Below are 21102 nucleotides of genomic sequence, written 5' to 3'. Positions count from 1 at the left end.
AGTAAACACTAAAGGGAACAGCAGAAGAAGACAGGAAGTAGATATTAAAGGGAACAGCAGAAGAAGACAGACAGGAAGTAAACACTAAAGGGAACAGCAGAAGAAGACAGACAGGAAGTAAACACTAAAGGGAACAGCAGAAGAAGACAGACAGGAAGTAAACACTAAAGGGAACAGCAGAAGAAGACAGGAAGTAGACACTAAAGGGAACAGCAGAAGAAGACAGACAGGAAGTAGACACTAAAGGGAACAGCAGAAGAAGACAGACAGGAAGTAAACACTAAAGGGAACAGCAGAAGACAGGAAGTAAATACTAAACAACACTCACCTTGACCAGAGGTTTGACCGTCCGGAGGCTGCGGTTGCTGTACCGATGGCCGTTGACCTTCTGTGTGTCGATTCCCGCGGGAACGTTGGGCGGCGTCAGCAGCAGCTTCTTCAGCTGGTGAGGAAGAGGAGGGAAACACAAACACCTTTAATACAGTAGTTATACTTAGAGCTGCTTCAGAGGAATTTGAATCTCAGCAAATGTTGTTTGGCAGAGAATGTATATCTTTCAGCCTTAACTTCCATCGGATGCAAAGTGTTTGATAAAGACATGACTTGGTGTGTGCGTGGCAAAGACTAACACGGAGGTTTTAATGTTTCCACGTGGATAAAAAGTCGGATCCCGTCCAAACTCGTGTCTCTAATCTCCGAGCTGTCGGCCGCTAACTCCCCGCAGATGGATGTTTGTTCGGGGGAATAATGTGAGCAGAGGTCCCGGGGTAACGCTACTGTACATTCATCACATCTCCAAAGCCGACAGCTACATGGCACATCCACGACTCCCATTAAAGAGCCGGACTCAGCCTTTCCTCTCTGGCTGTAATAACACTGTATGACTTCTGCTCCTCCATGTTTCCATCAATCCCTCCTCATGTCTTATCATCAACCTCTTTCCCCTCCCATCCTTCTCCATCTCTTATTCCCTCCCTCTCTGACTCTCCATTACTTTCCTTTCCAATAAAAAAGTCCTCTTCATCTACACCTGTGGACCTCTCCTTCCCTCCCATTCATATACTTCTTCTTCTCAGATCAAACAGGAAGCAGGAATCAGAACAAACTCCCCCATAATTACTTCTAAAGGGTTTTGAAATTACCATAACGCTCCTGATTCCCCCACTATCCTTTCATTGTTATTCATCCGCTCAATCAGTCCCAGCGCCGGGCTTCATGACGGAGATATCAGCTGAGAGGAATCAGCTTGGGGAGAAAATCCCCCGCTAAGCTGCGCAGCCCGGAGAAAAACGCCGGGAATCATACAGATGTGAGAAGAGTGAGGAGCGGGAGGATATTCCCAAATGATTCCCAGCAAACACACAGAGTTCACTCAGAGCAGAACACCCTCCAGCATCTCTACAGGAAGAGGGGTAGTTTCCCAGTGTCTCTACTTTAAAGAGTCCTCTCCTGCTGATGTTCAGGTGTATATCAGTATGTAGAGTCTCTACTTTAAAGAGTCCTCTCCTGCTGATGTTCAGGTGTATATCAGTATGTAGAGTCTCTACTTTAAAGAGTCCTCTCCTGCTGATGTTCAGGTGTATATCAGTATGTAGTGTCTCTACTTTAAAGAATCCTCTCCTGCTGATGTTCAGGTGTATATCAGTATGTAGAGTCTCTACTTTAAAGAGTCCTCCCCTGCTGATGTTCAGGTGTATATCAGTATGTAGTGTCTCTACTTTAAAGAGTCCTCTCCTGCTGATGTTCAGGTGTATATCAGTATGTAGAGTCTCTACTTTAAAGAGTCCTCTCCTGCTGATGTTCAGGTGTATATCAGTATGTAGAGTCTCTACTTTAAAGAGTCCTCTCCTGCTGATGTTCAGGTGTATATCAGTATGTAGAGTCTCTACTTTAAAGAGTCCTCTCCTGCTGATGTTCAGGTGTATATCAGTATGTAGTGTCTCTACTTTAAAGAGTCCTCTCCTGCTGATGTTCAGGTGTATATCAGTATGTAGTGTCTCTACTTTAAAGAGTCCTCTCCTGCTGATGTTCAGGTGTATATCAGTATGTAGCGTCTCTACTTTAAAGAGTCCTCTCCTGCTGATGTTCAGGTGTATATCAGTATGTAGCGTCTCTACTTTAAAGAGTCCTCTCCTGCTGATGTTCAGGTGTATATCAGTATGTAGCGTCTCTACTTTAAAGAGTCCTCTCCTGCTGATGTTCAGGTGTATATCAGTATGTAGTGTCTCTACTTTAAAGAGTCCTCTCCTGCTGATGTTCAGGTGTATATCAGTATGTAGAGTCTCTACTTTAAAGAGTCCTCTCCTGCTGATGTTCAGGTGTATATCAGTATGTAGTGTCTCTACTTTAAAGAGTCCTCTCCTGCTGATGTTCAGGTGTATATCAGTATGTAGTGTCTCTACTTTAAAGAGTCCTCTCCTGCTGATGTTCAGGTGTATATCAGTATGTAGAGTCTCTACTTTAAAGAGTCCTCTCCTGCTGATGTTCAGTGTATATCAGTGTGTAGAGTCTCTACTTTAAAGAGTCCTCTCCTGCTGATGTTCAGGTGTATATCAGTATGTAGAGTCTCTACTTTAAAGAGTCCTCTCCTGCTGATGTTCAGGTGTATATCAGTATGTAGTGTCTCTACTTTAAAGAGTCCTCTCCTGCTGATGTTCAGGTGTATATCAGTATGTAGAGTCTCTACTTTAAAGAGTCCTCTCCTGCTGATGTTCAGGTGTATATCAGTATGTAGAGTCTCTACTTTAAAGAGTCCTCTCCTGCTGATGTTCAGGTGTATATCAGTATGTAGTGTCTCTACTTTAAAGAGTCCTCTCCTGATGATGTTCAGGTGTATATCAGTATGTAGAGTCTCTACTTTAAAGAGTCCTCTCCTGATGATGTTCAGGTGTATATCAGTATGTAGTGTCTCTACTTTAAAGAGTCCTCTCCTGCTGATGTTCAGGTGTATATCAGTATGTAGTGTCTCTACTTTAAAGAGTCCTCTCCTGCTGATGTTCAGGTGTATATCAGTATGTAGTGTCTCTACTTTAAAGAGTCCTCTCCTGCTGATGTTCAGGTGTATATCAGTATGTAGTGTCTCCACTTTAAAGAGTCCCCCCTGCTGAGGCTCTTACTGTTTATTGGCTGGTTCTGACAGTGCTGTAAAACATTATGGAGGTAAATCTAAACTGATGGGACGTGAAGAACTCCTCTGAAACGCAGTGTTTATGGTGCCGGCTGTTTATGAGTGTATTTACAACACTCTGATAGTATTACAGTAATGTGTGTACTACTGTAATACTTTAATGAGTACTACATCACAACCCTTTGGCAGAGATACTATCTGGGTCAAATGACTGACATCTCTGCTGGTCAGGCCAAATTGGCTCAGAGAGAGAGAGAGAGAGAGTGTGTGTGTGTGTGTGTGTGTGTGTGTGTGTGTGTGTGTGTGTGTGTGTGTGTGTGTGTGTGTGTGTGTGTGTGTGTGTGTGTGTGTGTGTGTGTGTGTGTGTGTGTGTGTGTGTGTGTGTGTGTGTGTGTGTGTGTTGCTCTCAGAGAAGTGAAGGGGAGACTGAAGGTGTGTGTCTGTGTGAAACGTTGAAAGCCCTCACACACACTCTACTCCACTCTGGACGCCTGCCAGAGCATCAATGCAGGCCTTGTTCTGCGAGGGACACGGACACACACACACACACACACACACACACACAGTTTGCCTGCAGTACCACTTCTCACCAGTAGAGGGCAGAGACACTCAAACATGGCTGACAGCAACCAGGTGACAGAAAACCACTCAACTGAAGAGAATAGACACACACACACACACACACACACACACACACACACACACACACACACACACACACACAGACACACACAGTAAACAGCATTATGTTATTCCAGCAGGATTTTCTCTGTGAGTGGTTGTTGTGTTGCTATTTCTGCCACGGATGGTAAACACAGCTTATTATATAACTTATGTATAATAATATATAGAGAGCTCCTGGAGTTTTCGCACTATGCATTTCACTCAGTTAGTGAGTCTCAAGTCTTCCAAGGCAGGGAATACCACCCAAGCACACCTTGAAATGGATATTCCTGCAGTGGTGTGCAGTTCTTCTTGCAGACATGAGAACATGACGGACCCGGGCGACAGACAGCGGGTCACGGAGACGCTCGGATATAAACACAGGTCCCTGTTGCCGGGTAAACAGTGATTTAACCTGTGAGGTGTTTGGTGTGAGCACAGGTAAGTGGCTGCTGCAGGAGGAAATAATATATATATTATATATAGAGAGACAGCAAACAGGGTTTACAGGAAGGACATTCAGAAACATGGCACTAATTGGACAATAGTTGAGAAGTGTTTATGACACATTGACATCAAGGTATATCTAATTAAAAGAGACCCTGTTCTGTTTTTGTGGTTTTGATGTGTGTTCTACAGGTTTCAGTGCATGTAAATGGTCCGCAAAGGCTAAAATCCCAGTGATCCTTACAAAAAATCAAAGGTTTATGAACTACAATTAACATTTGTAGCATTAAGGTTTTAGTTTAGGTCTTATTTAAACAGAAACGCCTTTTTAGTCAATAAAAGTGGCAACAAGGTGGCCTCTGTGCCATTGATGTAATAAAGGTGAAATAAATCTATAATATTAAACACTTTAATGGTAAAGAACCAATATTTCACTTGGGTTTTTTGTCAGGATTGCAAACAAATCCGGCCCAATGTTCGTGAAACCTGGGTGAGGAATCCATTACGTCTGAACACAGCTTTATTTCATCAGGTGCAGAAACAGCAGAGGTCTGCAGTCTGCAGTAACCTCCAGGTGTCTCACTCTTCATGCACGGACGATGCGTTCACCCCCAAAGTCACCGTGGTGGCGTCAGAAAGCCCGGTGCTCTGATGGATGATGTAAGCATGATGGAGTGGTTCCTGCACGTCGACTCACGCTGCATTTAATCAGGTTCCCCTCGGTAACCAGCCGACCTTCAGAGCCCCGATGCAGTGGACTGAGGGAAACTGGCAGCCGTAACTGATTAACCAGCACACACACACACACACTCCGCTCTGATTCTGACTGATAACCAGCAGAACCAGTCAAGGTGAGTCGAAGGCAGAGCATTCGACCTCCATGTTTCCATGAGAGGGTGGGATCTGCTGGTGTGACATCGCTGTGTCTCTGGACGGTTGTTATGGACTAAACTCTACCTGCACGGCCTTAAAGAGCAGCGGAGGGGAGTGTAATCCACCCGCTCACAGAGATCTCAGCTTCCTTTACTGCCAAACCACTCTTATCCCCGTAATGGAGCTTCATTAAAGTCATTTTCATTTCCACCAATTTGACAGGAATGCCCCTTCCTCTGGTCCCTCTGCTGCCAGGAGGATCCCATCAGGGCCTGAGACCACGTAGCGCCTGTTTCTGAGCACCAGCGCCTCAATAGTTTCCAATAAACACAGAGAGCCTGGCGTGAAATCAATGCACCCAGCGTCTTTTTGCGCTCTGCCTTTTTTTGCACGACCACTTTTTCAACTTTTCAGCAAATCTCCAGTGATGCCACTGATGAAATGCTTGTTTTTGGGCACTGCTTGCAATGACAAAAAACGTCATTTCTATGCTGTTTCTTTTGCATTGTGTCCAAATTTCATATATAAATAAATTTGCCGTGCAAATTACCAAATTTCATGTCAAAGCATCCAATACTTTCTCCAATAATTCCATCAATTTATGCAATATTTAAGTATTTGTGGACAAAAATGATGAACCAGACCATTTGAAAGTCCTAATTCTTTATCTTAGGATGATGGAATGGGATCTTAAGGTTTCCTGCAGGTTTCAAAGATGTCCATGAGTTTACAACTGTTGCTACACCCCCGTCCTTTCACTGTAAAGCATCAGGCCATCCTCTGAGTGTTATATAGTACGGTGTTTAATTACAAACAGAAAGGCCCGCTGAGCGGTTAGGTATTCAGCGGAGCAGCGTGACGCATAGCTGCAAAACAATCGCTCCTTTGTGATCCGACGCTACATCACAGCGCGGCAGAAAACCCTGGAAGCTTCGGCTCAGAACTCAAATCTAGGAAGCGGGATGAATTCTTCCTGAGAATAAGCCGGCCGTACGGCAGGAACCAGGAGCGGTGTGCTGCAGAGCTTCCTGCTTCACTGAAGCTGCAGAGCCGGAGGAAAGTAGGGCAACACGAACACAAGCAGAACTGAGAGGGTCTGTATGATGAGAGGAGGAATCATGAGTACTTTTACTCTGGTTTTTGACATGGTTCTCCTCCATAGACAGAGTTTAAAGGAAGGACATCTGAAAAAAGAGGAGAGCGTTTCTGTGTTTATGACACATTGAGATTTAATTAAAGAGGCCCTAATCTGTTGTTCCGGGCCTTCCTTCTCCTGTAAAAGGTTTTAATGCATGTAAATGGTCTGCAAAGGCTAACATCCCTCACTCAAAAGTCATCGGTTTATGAACTACAATTAGCATTTGTAGCATTACGGTTTTAGATTCAGGTCTTATTCGAACAGAAACATCTCTCCCTCATAAATATAAACTGCATTACGCTATCATTTTCTACAATGTACTGGTGAAGAAACCAATATTTAACAGATGTTTTGGTTTGGTTTGTCATCGGGCCCAATGTTCATGAGACTGGGGTTAGCATTGGGAACCATTACACCCAGCAGCGGGTCAAACCACAGGGCATGACTTCTCCTGCACTCCTGGAGGGAGATATTGTACTTGGAACTCCCCTACATGTATCTAGCTTGATTCTTAATATCCTGTGTATAGTCTTTCAGTGAACGGGATGAAGATGTATAAAACCCATTCCAGTAAGCTCCACCTTCGCTGGTTTTTGTTTGAGTACTTTTGGTATATTCTGATGCTATTAGAGTATTGTTACCTCAGATATTTATTCAAGTGTTGTACTTTTTGAGGTATTTGCACTTCTACTTATACTGCACCTCATTTTATATTTAATTACTGTAAAGATTTGGGTACTTTTCTAGCATCCCTACTTTTGCCTAAATCTGAGTACTTCTTCCAGCACTGGGTTTAATGGTTTTTGCAGAGGGGGGTGAGGGTTGTGTCAGGTGCAGGGGGGGAGGGGGTGGTAACAGAGAGAGGAGACAAAAACAAGTTCCTAGTAATCTGATTCAGAGAAAGATGAAGGGGCCAGGGGAGAGAGAGAGAGAGAGAGAGAGAGAGAGAGAGAGAGAGAGAGAGAGAGAGGGAGGGAGAGGGAGGCATCCAGCAGCATTGTGTGAAAAGAGAGAGAGGGGGAGGAGGGGAGGCAAACACATAAACCAGCTGAAAGAGGTCATACATGTTCAGAGTACTAAACATGAAGACTCGTTTAATCCTGAGCCTAAAAACAACAAAAAGTGTCCCTCTGTTGTGATTGGTCAACCGCTTAGAGAAGTCCCGCCCCTTAGCCTTTATCATACAATCTGTCGGAGCGCTAGCCAATAGGAGCGCAAATGTTACCTAGTGATGTCATTATGTTGCTAAAGCAAACACAGGAGTCCGACGGAGGGACACAGCTGCTTCTAATGCAGGGTTTGAAAGCGTTTCTGTCAATGATCACCGACTTCCTGTAAGTGGCTAAAGATTAGCATCCTTCACCAGCCAAAAGGAATAAAAGGTGATGTATTAAGTGATGTAGCGTCTAAACATTCACTCCCCATGTCCCCAGCTGGATTTAGCAAGTTAATATTCCACCAAAGCTCTGGGAACATGCCACCACTATGCCATCTAACCAGGGCAAATAAAGATTACTCCTAACCTGAGCTCAACATTTAGAAGGAGCAGAAATCCAGACGTGACCGTCCATAATGAAACGATAAGGCCCACATGTTCCTGCTACTGTACACACACTCTGCATGAGAATCTGCAGCGTGTAGACTTTCTCTCTATTCCTGGAATGACATGTGGTGCTTAGCAGTACAGAAGTACAAAACACACACACACACACACACACACACACACACACACACACACACACACACACACACACACACACTCTGGATGAAAGGTCACAGCGGGCCTCTTGTTTTCCTGGAGTAGAGATGCAGACTTTGAACCTCGCAGGCCGACAAGAGGGAACATCAAGGTGTGCAAACGCGACACAGATGAAGATACCAGGGGAGAAAGAGAGAGAGAGAGAGGGGATCATGGGAAATGGGAGGCACGACGAGGCGGGGGTGAGGTTGGTGTTTGAAGCGTTTATGAAAGACTTTTTGATTTCAGAACTTCTGATGGAAAAACACAAGGGGGAGATATCAAGCACTCAAAGTAGGGGGGAGATGTTAGGGGTCAGGGGGAATTATAATAAGTTGACGCTGTCTCTGTAGAGAGGTGCAGGAATGAGTCATTAAACCTGGAAATGAGTCAGCATTTTAGCACTTCTTTATCCCAAGGGTCTAAGTTTTTGCACGAGCTGTAGAGATTTACACGTCTTAAACTACGTCTCAATGACACGGCTAAACGTCATCACGCCCAACATTAGCCTCCTTTAGCTTAGCGGTGGAGACATGAAGTCATGTGACCGTGCCGTAGTTCCTTTATAGCCCAACATTAGCCTCCTTTAGCTTAGCGGTGGTGACGTGAAGTCATGTGAACGTGCTGTAGTTCCTTTATAGCCCAACATTAGCCACCTTTAGCTTAGCGGTGGTGATGTGAAGTCATGTGACCGTGCTGAAGTTTGATTAATTGGAGAAATCCCATTGGCTTCGAGGGAGCCCATGCGATGCTAACTTCCAAATGACATCCCACTCTATTACAAAGGTGAAATAAGAAGACACAGGAAGAACAGAGGAGTCCTTACCAGAGATGGGTCCTCTGTGTCGGCCCCCAGGGATCGGCGGAAGTCTTCGGTGCTCAGAGAGAGATTGTCCTCGTTTTCCTCTTCCTGGTCGGGCCCCTCCCCCAGGACGGGGAAGACGGAGAGCCCGCTCACCTCGGCGTCCACCATCCCATCCAGGCTGTCTGTCAGAGCGGCGAGCAGGGCGGCATTCTCCTCCTGCAAGAAGTCAGAAACACAGACATTAAATCCCATTGACTATTTATGGAGCGAACCATTGCAATGCTAGCTTCAGGGGTTCGGCCCACTGAGATACGTCATCACTGCACCAGATAGAAAAAAAGTATGTGTGTCATTGACGACTCTCTCTATTAATCCCCGTCACCTGCTGATCAGCTGCAGTCTGAAGTCCACTCTTCTTCTTCTATCTCTTATTTATTTACACTCTGATGCCTTTGAACCCACCAGCTGGCACTACCTGCCTCTACTGTATCTCAGCTTCTCCTGATGGTGCACAGGCTGCACGTCACGGTCCAATTTGCCAATGCAGAACTTATAGTTAATCTGTATTTCCAGCCATCATGCCTCTGTGTGTGTTCGGTGAGAGCAGAGTCTGCAGCGGAGGTGAAATCAGAAGCTGCATTCCTCTCTCTTATCCTCAGCCTCGATCTGTTCCCGGCGTCAGAATCTTCATCCTTTTATTTATTTCTCTGTCTGTCGGGCTCTCTGACTCTCTGATCCTTCCCCCGATGCTGCAGTTTAGACTTTTCAAGATGTCAAAAACAAGTTGAATCAAAGTTGGGGTTGAAATGATGCTTTTCCTGATAGTGTTTTGGGGTTGAATCGGTCGAGTTATTGCTCCCCAATTACTCTTTTTAGGTGTCCTGTGGTGTCTTCTATAGGTTTTGGTGCATGTAAATGGTCTGCTGAGCCTAAAATCCCTGTGTTCCCTCCAGAGAGAGTTTGTTTTTAAGAATACCCATTAGCATTTATCGGCTAGTCTTCCTACTAGTTTGGAATACTGAACGATAGAAGGATGCATGAGGAGGGTTGATGTATTTCATCACAGTTACCAGTAAAACATGTAATCCAAGCATCACAATATAAAAGTAATGTACCCCCCCCCCCCCTCCCTCCTCCAGCCTGTACATAACTGCCCTCTGCCTCACCTCTGGGAAAAGGTCAACCTCTAACCCGGGGAGATTATATTTTAGTATCGATCAGACGAGCGGAGCGCAGCAGACGGGCAGCTGGGGTTTGGTTATGAACACATTACTGAATAGCATGAAAAGCCCCCCAGCTGTCGTCCGATCCCTTACGTACCGCATCGGAAACTAATCCCATGTCAGCCGACTATTGATCGGTGGGTGTGTGTGGCCGGGCTTCATTTAACCTTGGAGTGTGTACAGACAGACACTGATAGACAGGATGGGGAGTGATTTCATGGACAAGATGATCAGCAACGTGAAGTGATGACTTCACATTACTTTATGTTCGGGTTCTTTTTTCTGAATCAATCATTTCTCTTCGACTTTGACTTTTTGAACATGATTAACTTATTCCTCTAAATCTAAGTTTTCTCACATGATTTCTGTTTTCTTTGAATCAAACATTTTCCCGGATTTTGACTTCTTTCATGTGGCTCTTATCCTGTTCCGTAAAATAGAACGTTAAAGAGCAAGGAAAGAAAGCTTCTAGAATCCCATAAAAACCAACGAAAGTAAAGCTGGAGAAAAACCACACAATGCCCGGCAGGAGAAGGAAAGATGAAGACGGAAAGGGAAATGACAGGGTGACACTGAAGTCAGGCAAAGAAAGAGCCAGAGACAAGATAACAGTTTGATCAAAGACAGTATGCTCCTATATTACGTCTTCTAAATGAATAAGCATCACAGGTAATGAAGCACTTTGTCCCGACTGTGGTTTAACTTTTGTGTCGACAGCAGGAAGACAAACCAGTCGGACGTGGGCTAATGGGGATGGGAATAAGAATAAAGAGAGCTCAGACCGAGACAGGGCGTGTTTACTCCACCTGTATTCCCATCATGTCTTCATTTAACAAACACTCGGCGGTGCATTGCAGCGTCACGGCAATTTCTACCAGCAGAGCAGTGCACACCCAGCGATCTGCACCTGAACGCCACTTTATCTATCTGTTGTTTTATCCTGGAGACGCATTCAATACAGCCTCCGTAATGGGACCAGGAGACATCACCGGGGCTGGAAAACTAAAGACAATCAATGATCCAGGGTTTCAGATCCAGACGAACCGAGAGGGTATTCCCTGAATTCATGCACCTGATACCAGAGCCTCTGGGCTTTTATTGGCCCTGTAGAAGCCGACCGATCCAAGCTAATGGACTGCTTCCTCATGTTTCACATAGCGTAACTGCGAAAACCTTGGCAGCAACCGGTGAGACGTGCTGCGGATTTCACATTTCAGCAGAGAGGTCAGGTACCTGTCAACCGACTGACCCCAGGCCCAGATTCAATGTGTGGTATAGGTTAGAGGTCCTCTTCATCCTCTACTTTAAAGAGTCCTCTCCTGCTGATGTTCAGGTGTATATCAGTATGTAGAGTCTCTACTTTAAAGAGTCCTCTCCTGCTGATGTTCAGGTGTATATCAGTATGTAGCGTCTCTACTTTAAAGAGTCCTCTCCTGCTGATGTTCAGGTGTATATCAGTATGTAGAGTCTCTACTTTAAAGAGTCCTCTCCTGCTGATGTTCAGGTGTATATCAGTATGTAGAGTCTCTACTTTAAAGAGTCCTCTCCTGCTGATGTACAGGTGTATATCAGTATGTAGAGTCTCTACTTTAAAGAGTCCTCTCCTGCTGATGTTCAGGTGTATATCAGTATGTAGAGTCTCTACTTTAAAGAGTCCTCTCCTGCTGATGTTCAGGTGTATATCAGTATGTAGTGTCTCTACTTTAAAGAGTCCTCTCCTGCTGATGTTCAGGTGTATATCAGTATGTAGTGTCTCTACTTTAAAGAGTCCTCTCCTGCTGATGTTCAGGTGTATATCAGTATGTAGAGTCTCTACTTTAAAGAGTCCTCGCCTGCTGATGTTCAGGTGTATATCAGTATGTAGAGTCTCTACTTTAAAGAGTCCTCTCCTGCTGATGTTCAGGTGTATATCAGTATGTAGTGTCTCTACTTTAAAGAGTCCTCTCCTGCTGATGTTCAGGTGTATGTCAGTATGTAGTGTCTCTACTTTAAAGAGTCCTCTCCTCACGTGTCCTCACCTCAAAGAGCTCGTCCGCCGTGCTGTAGTGGATGGAGGACGGAGACGCGTCCGTCGACTGGTCGTTGCACCACTGCAGCTCGCTGAGACAGTTGACGCTGTCGAAGTCGCTGGTGTCCAGCTGCGAGAGGTCGATGTCCGGGAAGTCATTGTCCAAGCGGTCCGAACACACCTCCTCCTCCCCATACTGGAGATGGAAAAAGAGAGGGAAAGGTCACGTTAGTCAAACATTGAGATTAAAGCAGAAAAAGATTCCCAGGCGGTTTGTCTGTTTTAGAGTCACTGCGTGCGGTGTCATGAGACCCTCGGTGAGAAGCTCTCTAACGCCATCACAAAGGAGTGGATGTTTTCTCTGGAACCACAGCTCTGTGAAACACATGGGAAATAACCGCGTCCCCTCGATGGGACTTCTGAGGGTTGATGCTTCCTGGGAAGTTCATCGCACCAGCCATTGTTAGAATCAGGGGGGTTGATTTCCCATCGGTCCACGGCCTCTCTTTCTGAAACATGTGTGCACAGTTGCAGCACTGTGAGGCACTTTGGATAAACGCCTCGTACTGTACTGTATATTATTGTCCATGCTCGTCCACGGCCTCTCGTCTCTCAACAGCTCCTCATTACAGATAATGAGACTTCCATGCGAGAGGAGGTTCGACACTAGAGGCGTCAGCCGCGTCACACTGCAGGATTAAGCGGCAGCACCTATCTGGAAGCGTCTCCCTCACAACAAAGTGCAGCCGTGACCCAGGATGTCTTCGGCTGATTAGTTCCCCTTCGTCGGTGGAGGGTGTGTTAATCAGTGAGATGAGCTGCTCTGTTTGGTCTGGGGACTCTTTAGTCACGGCGGCACATCTTTGTTTTCTGTCTTTAATTCTGTCAGAGAGACGGCCTGAATCACGCAAACACTCTGATCATTGCTCTACTGCTCTGACGCACGTTTTCATTCATTCATAGATTCATAGTACAGGGAAATTAGACGTACTTTTGATTGATAGACCCCTATAAACCTCATCAGGACACAGGAATGCCCTTGTAAAACCCAGAAATCCCTTAAAGAATGCCTTTAACCGCCTTAAACTCCGCTGAGCTCCACCAAACAAATCCATAAAATATCCGCTTATTCCCATTGAACCAATTTAGAAACTTCCAGAATCAGATCCGACTCTGAACCCCAAGGAATTGCTGAAACCTCTTTGATCCAACCTGAAAAACTCCATAACCCCCGATTAATTCTAAGAGAACCTTTTCAAGAACTTTTTCAGATCCTTAAAACCCACGAAGGACCCAAACAACATCCCGAAAAAAAACGTGAACGTCCTCAAGAAACCCAAGAGAGGGTTGAATTATGCTTAACCCTCCAGAACCCCTGAAAAAACACAGTTAAACCTCTTCAGGAACCTTTCTGACATCTTCAGGAACCTTTCTGACATCTTCAAGAACCTTAAAAACCCTTGAATAACCCAAATCGCTGGAGGTAATATTCCCAATACTTTTACAGCAAAATAAGGAACCTCACAACCACCAAAAAAACCAAGAAGCGGGTGAGAGAACGACTCTTTAGGAACCCCTCTGAGCTTTATGTTCATTACTGATACGTCTACAAAGAAACCTGAAAGTCCACAACACCGGGTCCTCACTGTGAAAACCTCTTCAAGAACTTTTAAGAATATAAAAACTCATGAATGGAAGAACTGGAGACTTCAACAACCCCCAAAAGAACCAAGAACGTCCTTAAGAAACACAAGCATGAGTTGAATTGTCCTAAACCCTCAAGACCCCCTCAAGACCCCCTCAAGAACGCCTTTAAACCTCTTCAGGAACTTCTTAAGAATATAAAAACCCATGAATGGAAGAACTGGAGACTTCAACAACCCCCTACATGAACCTTAAACCTCTCTAAAAGCTGTAAGAAATCCAATAATGGGATGAATTGTGTGTAATCATCAAGAAGACGCATAAAAGAACACTTTTAAACCTCTTTAGGAACTCTTACCCCCATTTTCATTGCTGGAATCTTGTCAAGATTCATCAAAGTGCTCTCAACCTGACATAGAAACTCCTGCAACACCCTCAAGGACCCTTCAGACCCTCTAAAGTGACCCTAAAGAGCCCCACTGTGCTCCCTATCTGCTGAAAGGAAGCCTCTGTCGGCCACGTGGCCTGCAGTCACAACACATGCTGCGGTTCAGACAGAACAAGCCACGTCACTCAGAGTGTAGAAGAAGAAGAACAGGAAGTGTGTGTACGTGACTCAGTGTAAAGGGAAGTGTGGTCTCTAGGGGCGAGGGGGGGGGGGAATGAGGAAAAAGTTTGGGGAAGGAATGGAGTGAGCCTGAGGCCAAGTGTTTTTTACGAGTCAATGTGTGCAGGATATCAAATGTCCTATTGTGCTCCCAATAAGGAAACACAGTCTGCTACTGGTACTACTGACTCTCATTCACTTCAACCGCCCACACACACACACACACTTTCCCATTCATCTCAGTGTGGGAACACACAGGGTCAACCAGTTACACCCACCCTGTTTCAAACTGAATCAACAGACATCGTCCTCTCTCAGGTTTCCTCACTGATCTCAGCTGCTCAACGGCACGCGAGCTCCGTGGTGAAGTGTCCCTGCACCTATTACTGATAATCCAGCCCAGAACCAGGTTTACTCTACTCAGAAAGGCTCTTCATTAACTGTGAGTGGTGTGTTTCGTCATCCCAAAAACTAATTGACAAACAGCTTACACGTTAATGATGGATGTACAGTATTATACTCCATCATTATCTCCACAGAGCAGTAAGGCTCTCACTTCAACCCTAATCCACACATTTAAGTAAAGACGTTTTCCTGTCCAAATAATTCAAATGTTATTATACTTATTCATCACTCCATTATTCATCACTCCACTTAAGCACCTTTCCAATCCTCCAACAACCACGCTCACACACTACACTCACACTGCGCACACTACACACACACACACACACACTACACACACACTAAAACCCTACCAGGAAATATTAGAGGGGAAAATTCAGTCAACATTTTTTACCCTTATTATTATGGCAATGATTACTTTCTATTATAATTATTATTGTGTCTGTTTTTTAATGTGTGTTATTATTACCTTTTTATATGGTTATGATTATTTATTATTGTTAATATTATTATTATTTTAATTGTTATTTATTTATCATTTTATTATTTTAGTTTTTTTATTACATTGTATTTATTATCTCTGTTCATCGCGTGTTCATTTACGACCTCATACAGGTGTTCCCCCGTGTGTGTGTGTGTGTGTGTGTGTGTGTGTGTGTGTGTGTGTGTGTGTGTGTGTGTGTGTGTGTGTGTGTGTGTGTGTGTGTGTGTGTGTGTGTGTGTGTGTGTTTAGTCTGTACTGGGAGTGTTTATTTGGGTCAAGAATGGAAAGCATGAGCTGATATCATTCATGGTTACACACATCGCAGACACACGCACACGCGTCGCACACACACCACACACACACACACACACACACACACACCACACACACACACACACACACACACACACACACACCACACACACACACACCACACACACACAACACACACACACACCACACAGGTAGGGAAATGCCCACTCATTCCTGGGATTTAGGGACTCATTCCTGCAGGAAATAAATAGGTGTTTCAGGGATGAAGAGGAAGAGGAGAACGAGATGTGTGGGGGAGAAGAAGGAGAGTAAAACGGGGATAGAGGAGGAGCGATGGGGGGAGGAGGCGGAGTCGTGACTTGATGGAAATGCAGGAGGGAAGGAGGGAGGAGATGAGAGAGAGCGAGGAACAGGACGCCCTTCATAAGACCCTCCCTTTGCCTCCAGATGCAGGTGTGTGTGTGTGTGTGTGTGTGTGTGTGTGTGTGTGTGTGGTGTGTGTGTGTGTGTGTGTGTGTGTGTGTGTGTGTGTGTGTGTGTGTGTGTGTGTGTGTGTGTGTGTGTTATTAGCATGCAGCTCACATGCCCCTCAGGTCTGACTCACCCCTCCACCACTCAGCACTTCCTCCCTCTACCTCCTCTTCTCTCCTTGACCCCTCTCCTCTTCATCCTTCATCTGACCTTCCCTTCATCCTTCCCTCCGGTCCTTCTCCTCTTCATCTTCCCTTCATCATGACCTCTTTCCTTCATCCTATCTCCTTTTCCCTCCCATCTTCCTCACCTTTCCTTCATCTCCTTTTCCTCGCCTTTCTTTCCCTTGCTCTCTCTCCCAGCCTCCATCTTTCCTTCCTTGATATCTCCTTAGTATCCCAGCTCTTGTCTGACATCCTTCCCCCTTTATTTCCTCTCCTGTCAAACATCACGTTTTCCATCTTGTCTTCTGTCCTTGTCTCCTCTTCCGTTAATCCTTCCTTTCAGTCTTCCTCCTTTTAACTCGTCATCCTTCTTTCCTCATGACCTCCTCTCATGTTACCTTCCCCCATCATCTCCTCTCCTTTCATTCCCTTTCGTTACCCTCCTATTCCTCTTATCTTCAACCTTCTTTTTCTATCTTAGTTCCTTGATATCTCCTCAGTATCCTACCTCTTACATCCTGTTCCCTCTTTTCCTGTCAAATAATCACCCTTTTTTTCCCTCTTCTCTTTCCTCTCTATTCCCTTTTTCTTGTCTTCTAATCTTGTCTCCCCTTACCTTCTTCCATCCATCTTTCTTTCCTTGAAATCTCCAACATCTACCCTGCTTCTCCTCAGTATCCTTCCTCCTCTCTTCCACCTTTTGCTCCATCTTTTCCCTACTCCTCTCCCTTTGCCCTTTTTCTCGTCCTGTATTCTCGTCTCCTCTTCCCTCCTTCTTCCCTTCATCTTTCTCTTTCTCATAAACTCAGAGGACATGTCTGATTGATTACTTTGCTTCTGCTCAGCCTCCCTCCTTCCCTCCATCACAGCCGTCAATCAATAAAAACATCCTTAGGCCACACACACACACACACACACACACACACACACACACACACACACACACACACACACACACACACACACACACACACACACACACACACACACACACACACACACACACACACACACACACATACACAAATATACCCACGAGTGACACATGTTGCATGGAAGCCCAGTGGAAAACCGGCAGCACATTCCCACACACACTCACACACGTCATGAGATATGATCTGCTTTACATCCACATACCAGGCAGCAGTCCTGAGCTGGTGTGTCACACAAATGCACCAATAAAGACATGTCACACACACACACACACACACACACATACACACTCGTTTTGTACATCATCACCGAACGTCCCGATGCATTTACTGTCTTAAACATGCATACTATAGAGCGGTGCAGGTCGACAACCACACAGTTAGCATTTCTGAAGTAAGAAGCTAACGTTGGGCTATAAAGGAACTACAGCACGGTCACATGACTTCACCTCACCACCGCTAAGCTAAAGGTGGCTAACGTTGGGCTATAAAGGAACTACAGCACGGTCACATGACTTCACGTAACCCCCGCTAAGCTAAAGGAGGCTAATGTTGGGCTATAAAGGAACTACAGCACGGTCACATGACTTCACGTCTCCACCGCTAAGCTAAAGGAGGCTAATGTTGGGCTATAAAGGAACTACAGCACGGTCACATGACTTCACGTCTCCACCGCTAAGCTAAAGGAGGCTAACGTTGGAACTACAGCACGATAAATGCAGGCTCTACGGGAAACAACGAGAGGAAAAGGTGTCTTATTCTCTCCTGTGTCTTTGCACTATAATGGCTCTAACTGAACATCAGGAATGAACTCATCACTCACAGAGTCTCTGAGTGTATTATGTCTTAAATGGAGCATTAGAGTGGGCACATTAAGCAAATGGGCGTGAAATTAATGTAGAGTACAATAACACCTTTAAGAAAGGGAATAATTCAGAGGGAGATGTGATGAGCTCATGCAGAGGTAAGTTAGGGTTACCGCTGCAGAAAGACCAGAGCAATGCAGAAACAAAGGGGTTCAAACGCTACAGAACTGAGGAACATTGAGTTCAAACTACATGCTTAAGGACTTAAATTCAAAGACTTATTGTAATTTCCAAAATAGCTGCAGCATAATTTGGTGTTTAAAGTCCCAGGCTTCTCCAACAATGCGACAGAAGTGCAAAAAGAAACAAAAATAGAACAAAAAAAAGTGTAAAACAAGAGTACAACTGACAACGTGTGCAATCCAATGCAAAAACAAGTAAAAATGATATGTGTAAAATACAAAACTTACAGTGGATGTTAATTAAAATGGACATATTTTGCTCTTTTCAGGTTGAAATCAGAATCTTTTGGCTGTACTGTGACTTCCTGTGGAGGGAACACAGGGATTCTAGCGCTTGCAGACCATTTACATGCACTAAACCCTATAGAACACACTACAGGAAAGGGAAACCTCTTTAATGTCCCTTAAAGGAGCTTTAAATTCCCTAGTTTTTGCAAATTATTCCTATTTCTTCACACGCTGAAAGCATTTCTTATTTGCACGATATATCTGTACATGAATGCAAACTGAGTCCTGACCTCTGACCCCCTTCTGAAACCGATATATATATATATATATATATATATATATATAATAACAGCGTGTTATGAGGAGGACGGGGGTAAAAAGAAATGAAGTGTGGTGACTTCCATTTGTGGTTAATCTCTGCCTCGGTGACAACAGAGCAAACCTACTGGTCCGTTCACTCGTAAAGACCCGGGACCATCACGCAATAAACTGGGCTATTTATAGCAGGCGGTACGAGGGACGGCTATCTGGGCTACAGCAGCGAGGGGAAGTGGAGTAATGGGAGTAATGGGTTACATGTAATGGGATTACAGGGTACAGAAAAAGGAGCTGTTCACAGTTACGTAAGGAAAGAGCTAATAAGAGTCTTAAAATTAAAACTAGAAAGAAAAAATCTGATTGTTTGAAAAATGTGAAATCAGGAAAAAATTCTAAATTCTGTGAAAAAAGTCAGGATATAAAAGTGAAGTAACCTGATTATTTTCCATTGCTGATAATTCTGTTACATGTTATCCAACCAGGAGTAGTAAAGGCCGACGTTGTAGAAATATGAATACATATCTGGGGGTCAGGTTAGATTCAGAAGAATATATAGGTACATAAAGACTCATCATAAAAGGATTGCATGTTGGAAGTAACCCTCACCACCGCAACTCTAGCCTGTGCTCAGCATCCCTCATCTTTAGTCTATCTACACACACACACACACACACACACACACACACACAGTATGTAGTATCACAACATGAGAGCCTGAGACTGAAAGCTGCTCTGTCTCTGCAGGAAGAGGACGATGTTCCAGAAGATCGTGGACCAGTCGAAGACCTACGAGAACTGGAACGACTGGACCAAGTACATGATGCTGGAGACCACCCGCAAGGAGATCGTGATGTAGGCACTATCACACACACACACACACACACACACACACACACACACACACACACTCTCTTCTGACTGTTATCTCTCTACTCTACCCTCCGGTGGTTTTCTATGAATAGCGTTTTGGGATTTCGGTTACACAAGGACGTCTTGGAGGAATCATCCTGAGCTCTGCGTGGGTTTTTAAAAAGCCGCCTTTTCTTGGAATAAAAGCTATAAATATGACTCTACACGCTACTTACACTCCAGCTAGTTAGCTCAACATGTAAATACTGCGTAGCGATCAGCTGATAACTGACCTACATGATGCCGCGTCTCAATGGGAACCAGAAGCGCTTCCCACAGAGTACTAGATAGACTCAAATGTAATTCCTAACAAACAGTTCAGTTATAAACGTAGGTACACATCTGAGGAATCAGACCGAAGACTAAAGACTGCAAGTAAGTTCTGGTTTTACTTTCAGAAGCTCCGTCTGCAGTGTCCTTCTTTAGTTATCCAGAAACTATACATTTATTTGGTTATGGGGGACACAACAATACATACTTAAGTTTGCAGTGTCATTTATGCAGTTATTGCGCAAGAACTCAACCGGACTTATTATCGTAAACGCACTGGATGGAATAATCCTGTCCCAAATCATTCAAACCTCAACTCCAAACACTTTTAAAATCTATGAATATTTTATTTTTTAGGGTATGTTGTTTTGCACCGGTATTAAAAGCACATGTTCCCCTCCCCACTACATGCTTCTGATATTAAAATGAACATGTATGGATCCACACAGAGCAATCACAGCTGCTCTCTGGGCTCTGCAGTAATGTTATGTAAGTGGAGTCACACGCTGGATCATGTGCCGGTGAATCCCTGCCAGCTTCAGGACTCTCCAAACTTCCCTTTAGGCATGCACACACACACACACACACTTAACACACAAACTTACTACACGCACTGCCATACAAGGTCAACATCCCTCAACCCTCGGCTGTAGATCACAGGAGGGGAAAAAGGCTATAAGTGTCCTCTGAATATAAGGAGGTTTTTTTTCTATATTTGACCCTCAAAGGCTTCTGAAGCACAGGTTGTGAGGTTCCATCGGATCAGTGGGGGGGTTGTAGACGACAAACAGATCATGCCGTTGCAAATACAGATGTTGCAGAAATCCCTCTTACTTATTGGGAAACTGTTGAGCCTAATTGAGCGTCGTTACTCAATTCCCAAGAGGAGCAAATCTAATCGTGTCTTTTTGTAATCCATCAGAAAAGCTCAGCGGAAAGTCAAACTCTGAAACTGACCTTTAAAGACATGATGGAGGTTCATGAGTGACCCCAGCTACAGACAACTGTATTAGAATTGGATTAGATCTGAAAGGGATTACCTTCTAAGGTCTAAATGGCAGAATAGCTCCTCTTAAAGCTGCACTGAAGAGCATTTTGAAATATTTGTAAGTTTTTAGCAGCAGTAATGCACCTGTGATTAAACCTGCCTTAGTAGTACAGAAAATGGGGAGGGGTGCATGAAGGTTAGGTGACAAACTGAAGCCAATTCAACTGAAAAATGGTGATGAGAGGATCCAGACGGAGGAGTTAAACTCGCCTCCAAGACTCGAACATCCGACTGACCTGAGAGATCAAACACTCACTGTCTTGTAGGTCACTTTGACAG

At 44.6% G+C, this 21102-nt stretch overlaps 1 protein-coding gene across 1 annotated transcript in view; it reads right to left on the bottom strand.

The window, feature by feature from the left end:
- ppargc1b (peroxisome proliferator-activated receptor gamma, coactivator 1 beta) overlaps nt 1-21102 on the bottom strand; it is an 80032-nt gene that overhangs the window by 12359 nt on the left and 46571 nt on the right. Inside the window, exons 2-4 of the mRNA XM_063877140.1 lie at nt 12033-12218; nt 8813-9007; nt 329-442 (exon numbers count right to left, since the gene is read on the bottom strand). Coding sequence (XP_063733210.1) covers nt 329-442; nt 8813-9007; nt 12033-12218 — 495 coding nt within the window. The remainder of the gene's footprint in view (nt 1-328; nt 443-8812; nt 9008-12032; nt 12219-21102) is intronic.

The sequence above is a fragment of the Eleginops maclovinus genome, chromosome 23, assembly GCF_036324505.1.
Source record: "Eleginops maclovinus isolate JMC-PN-2008 ecotype Puerto Natales chromosome 23, JC_Emac_rtc_rv5, whole genome shotgun sequence".
Classification (NCBI taxonomy): Eukaryota; Metazoa; Chordata; class Actinopteri; order Perciformes; family Eleginopidae; genus Eleginops; species Eleginops maclovinus.
The sequence above is the reverse complement of the archived record's forward strand: the minus strand, read 5'-3'. Positions and strand labels throughout refer to the sequence as shown.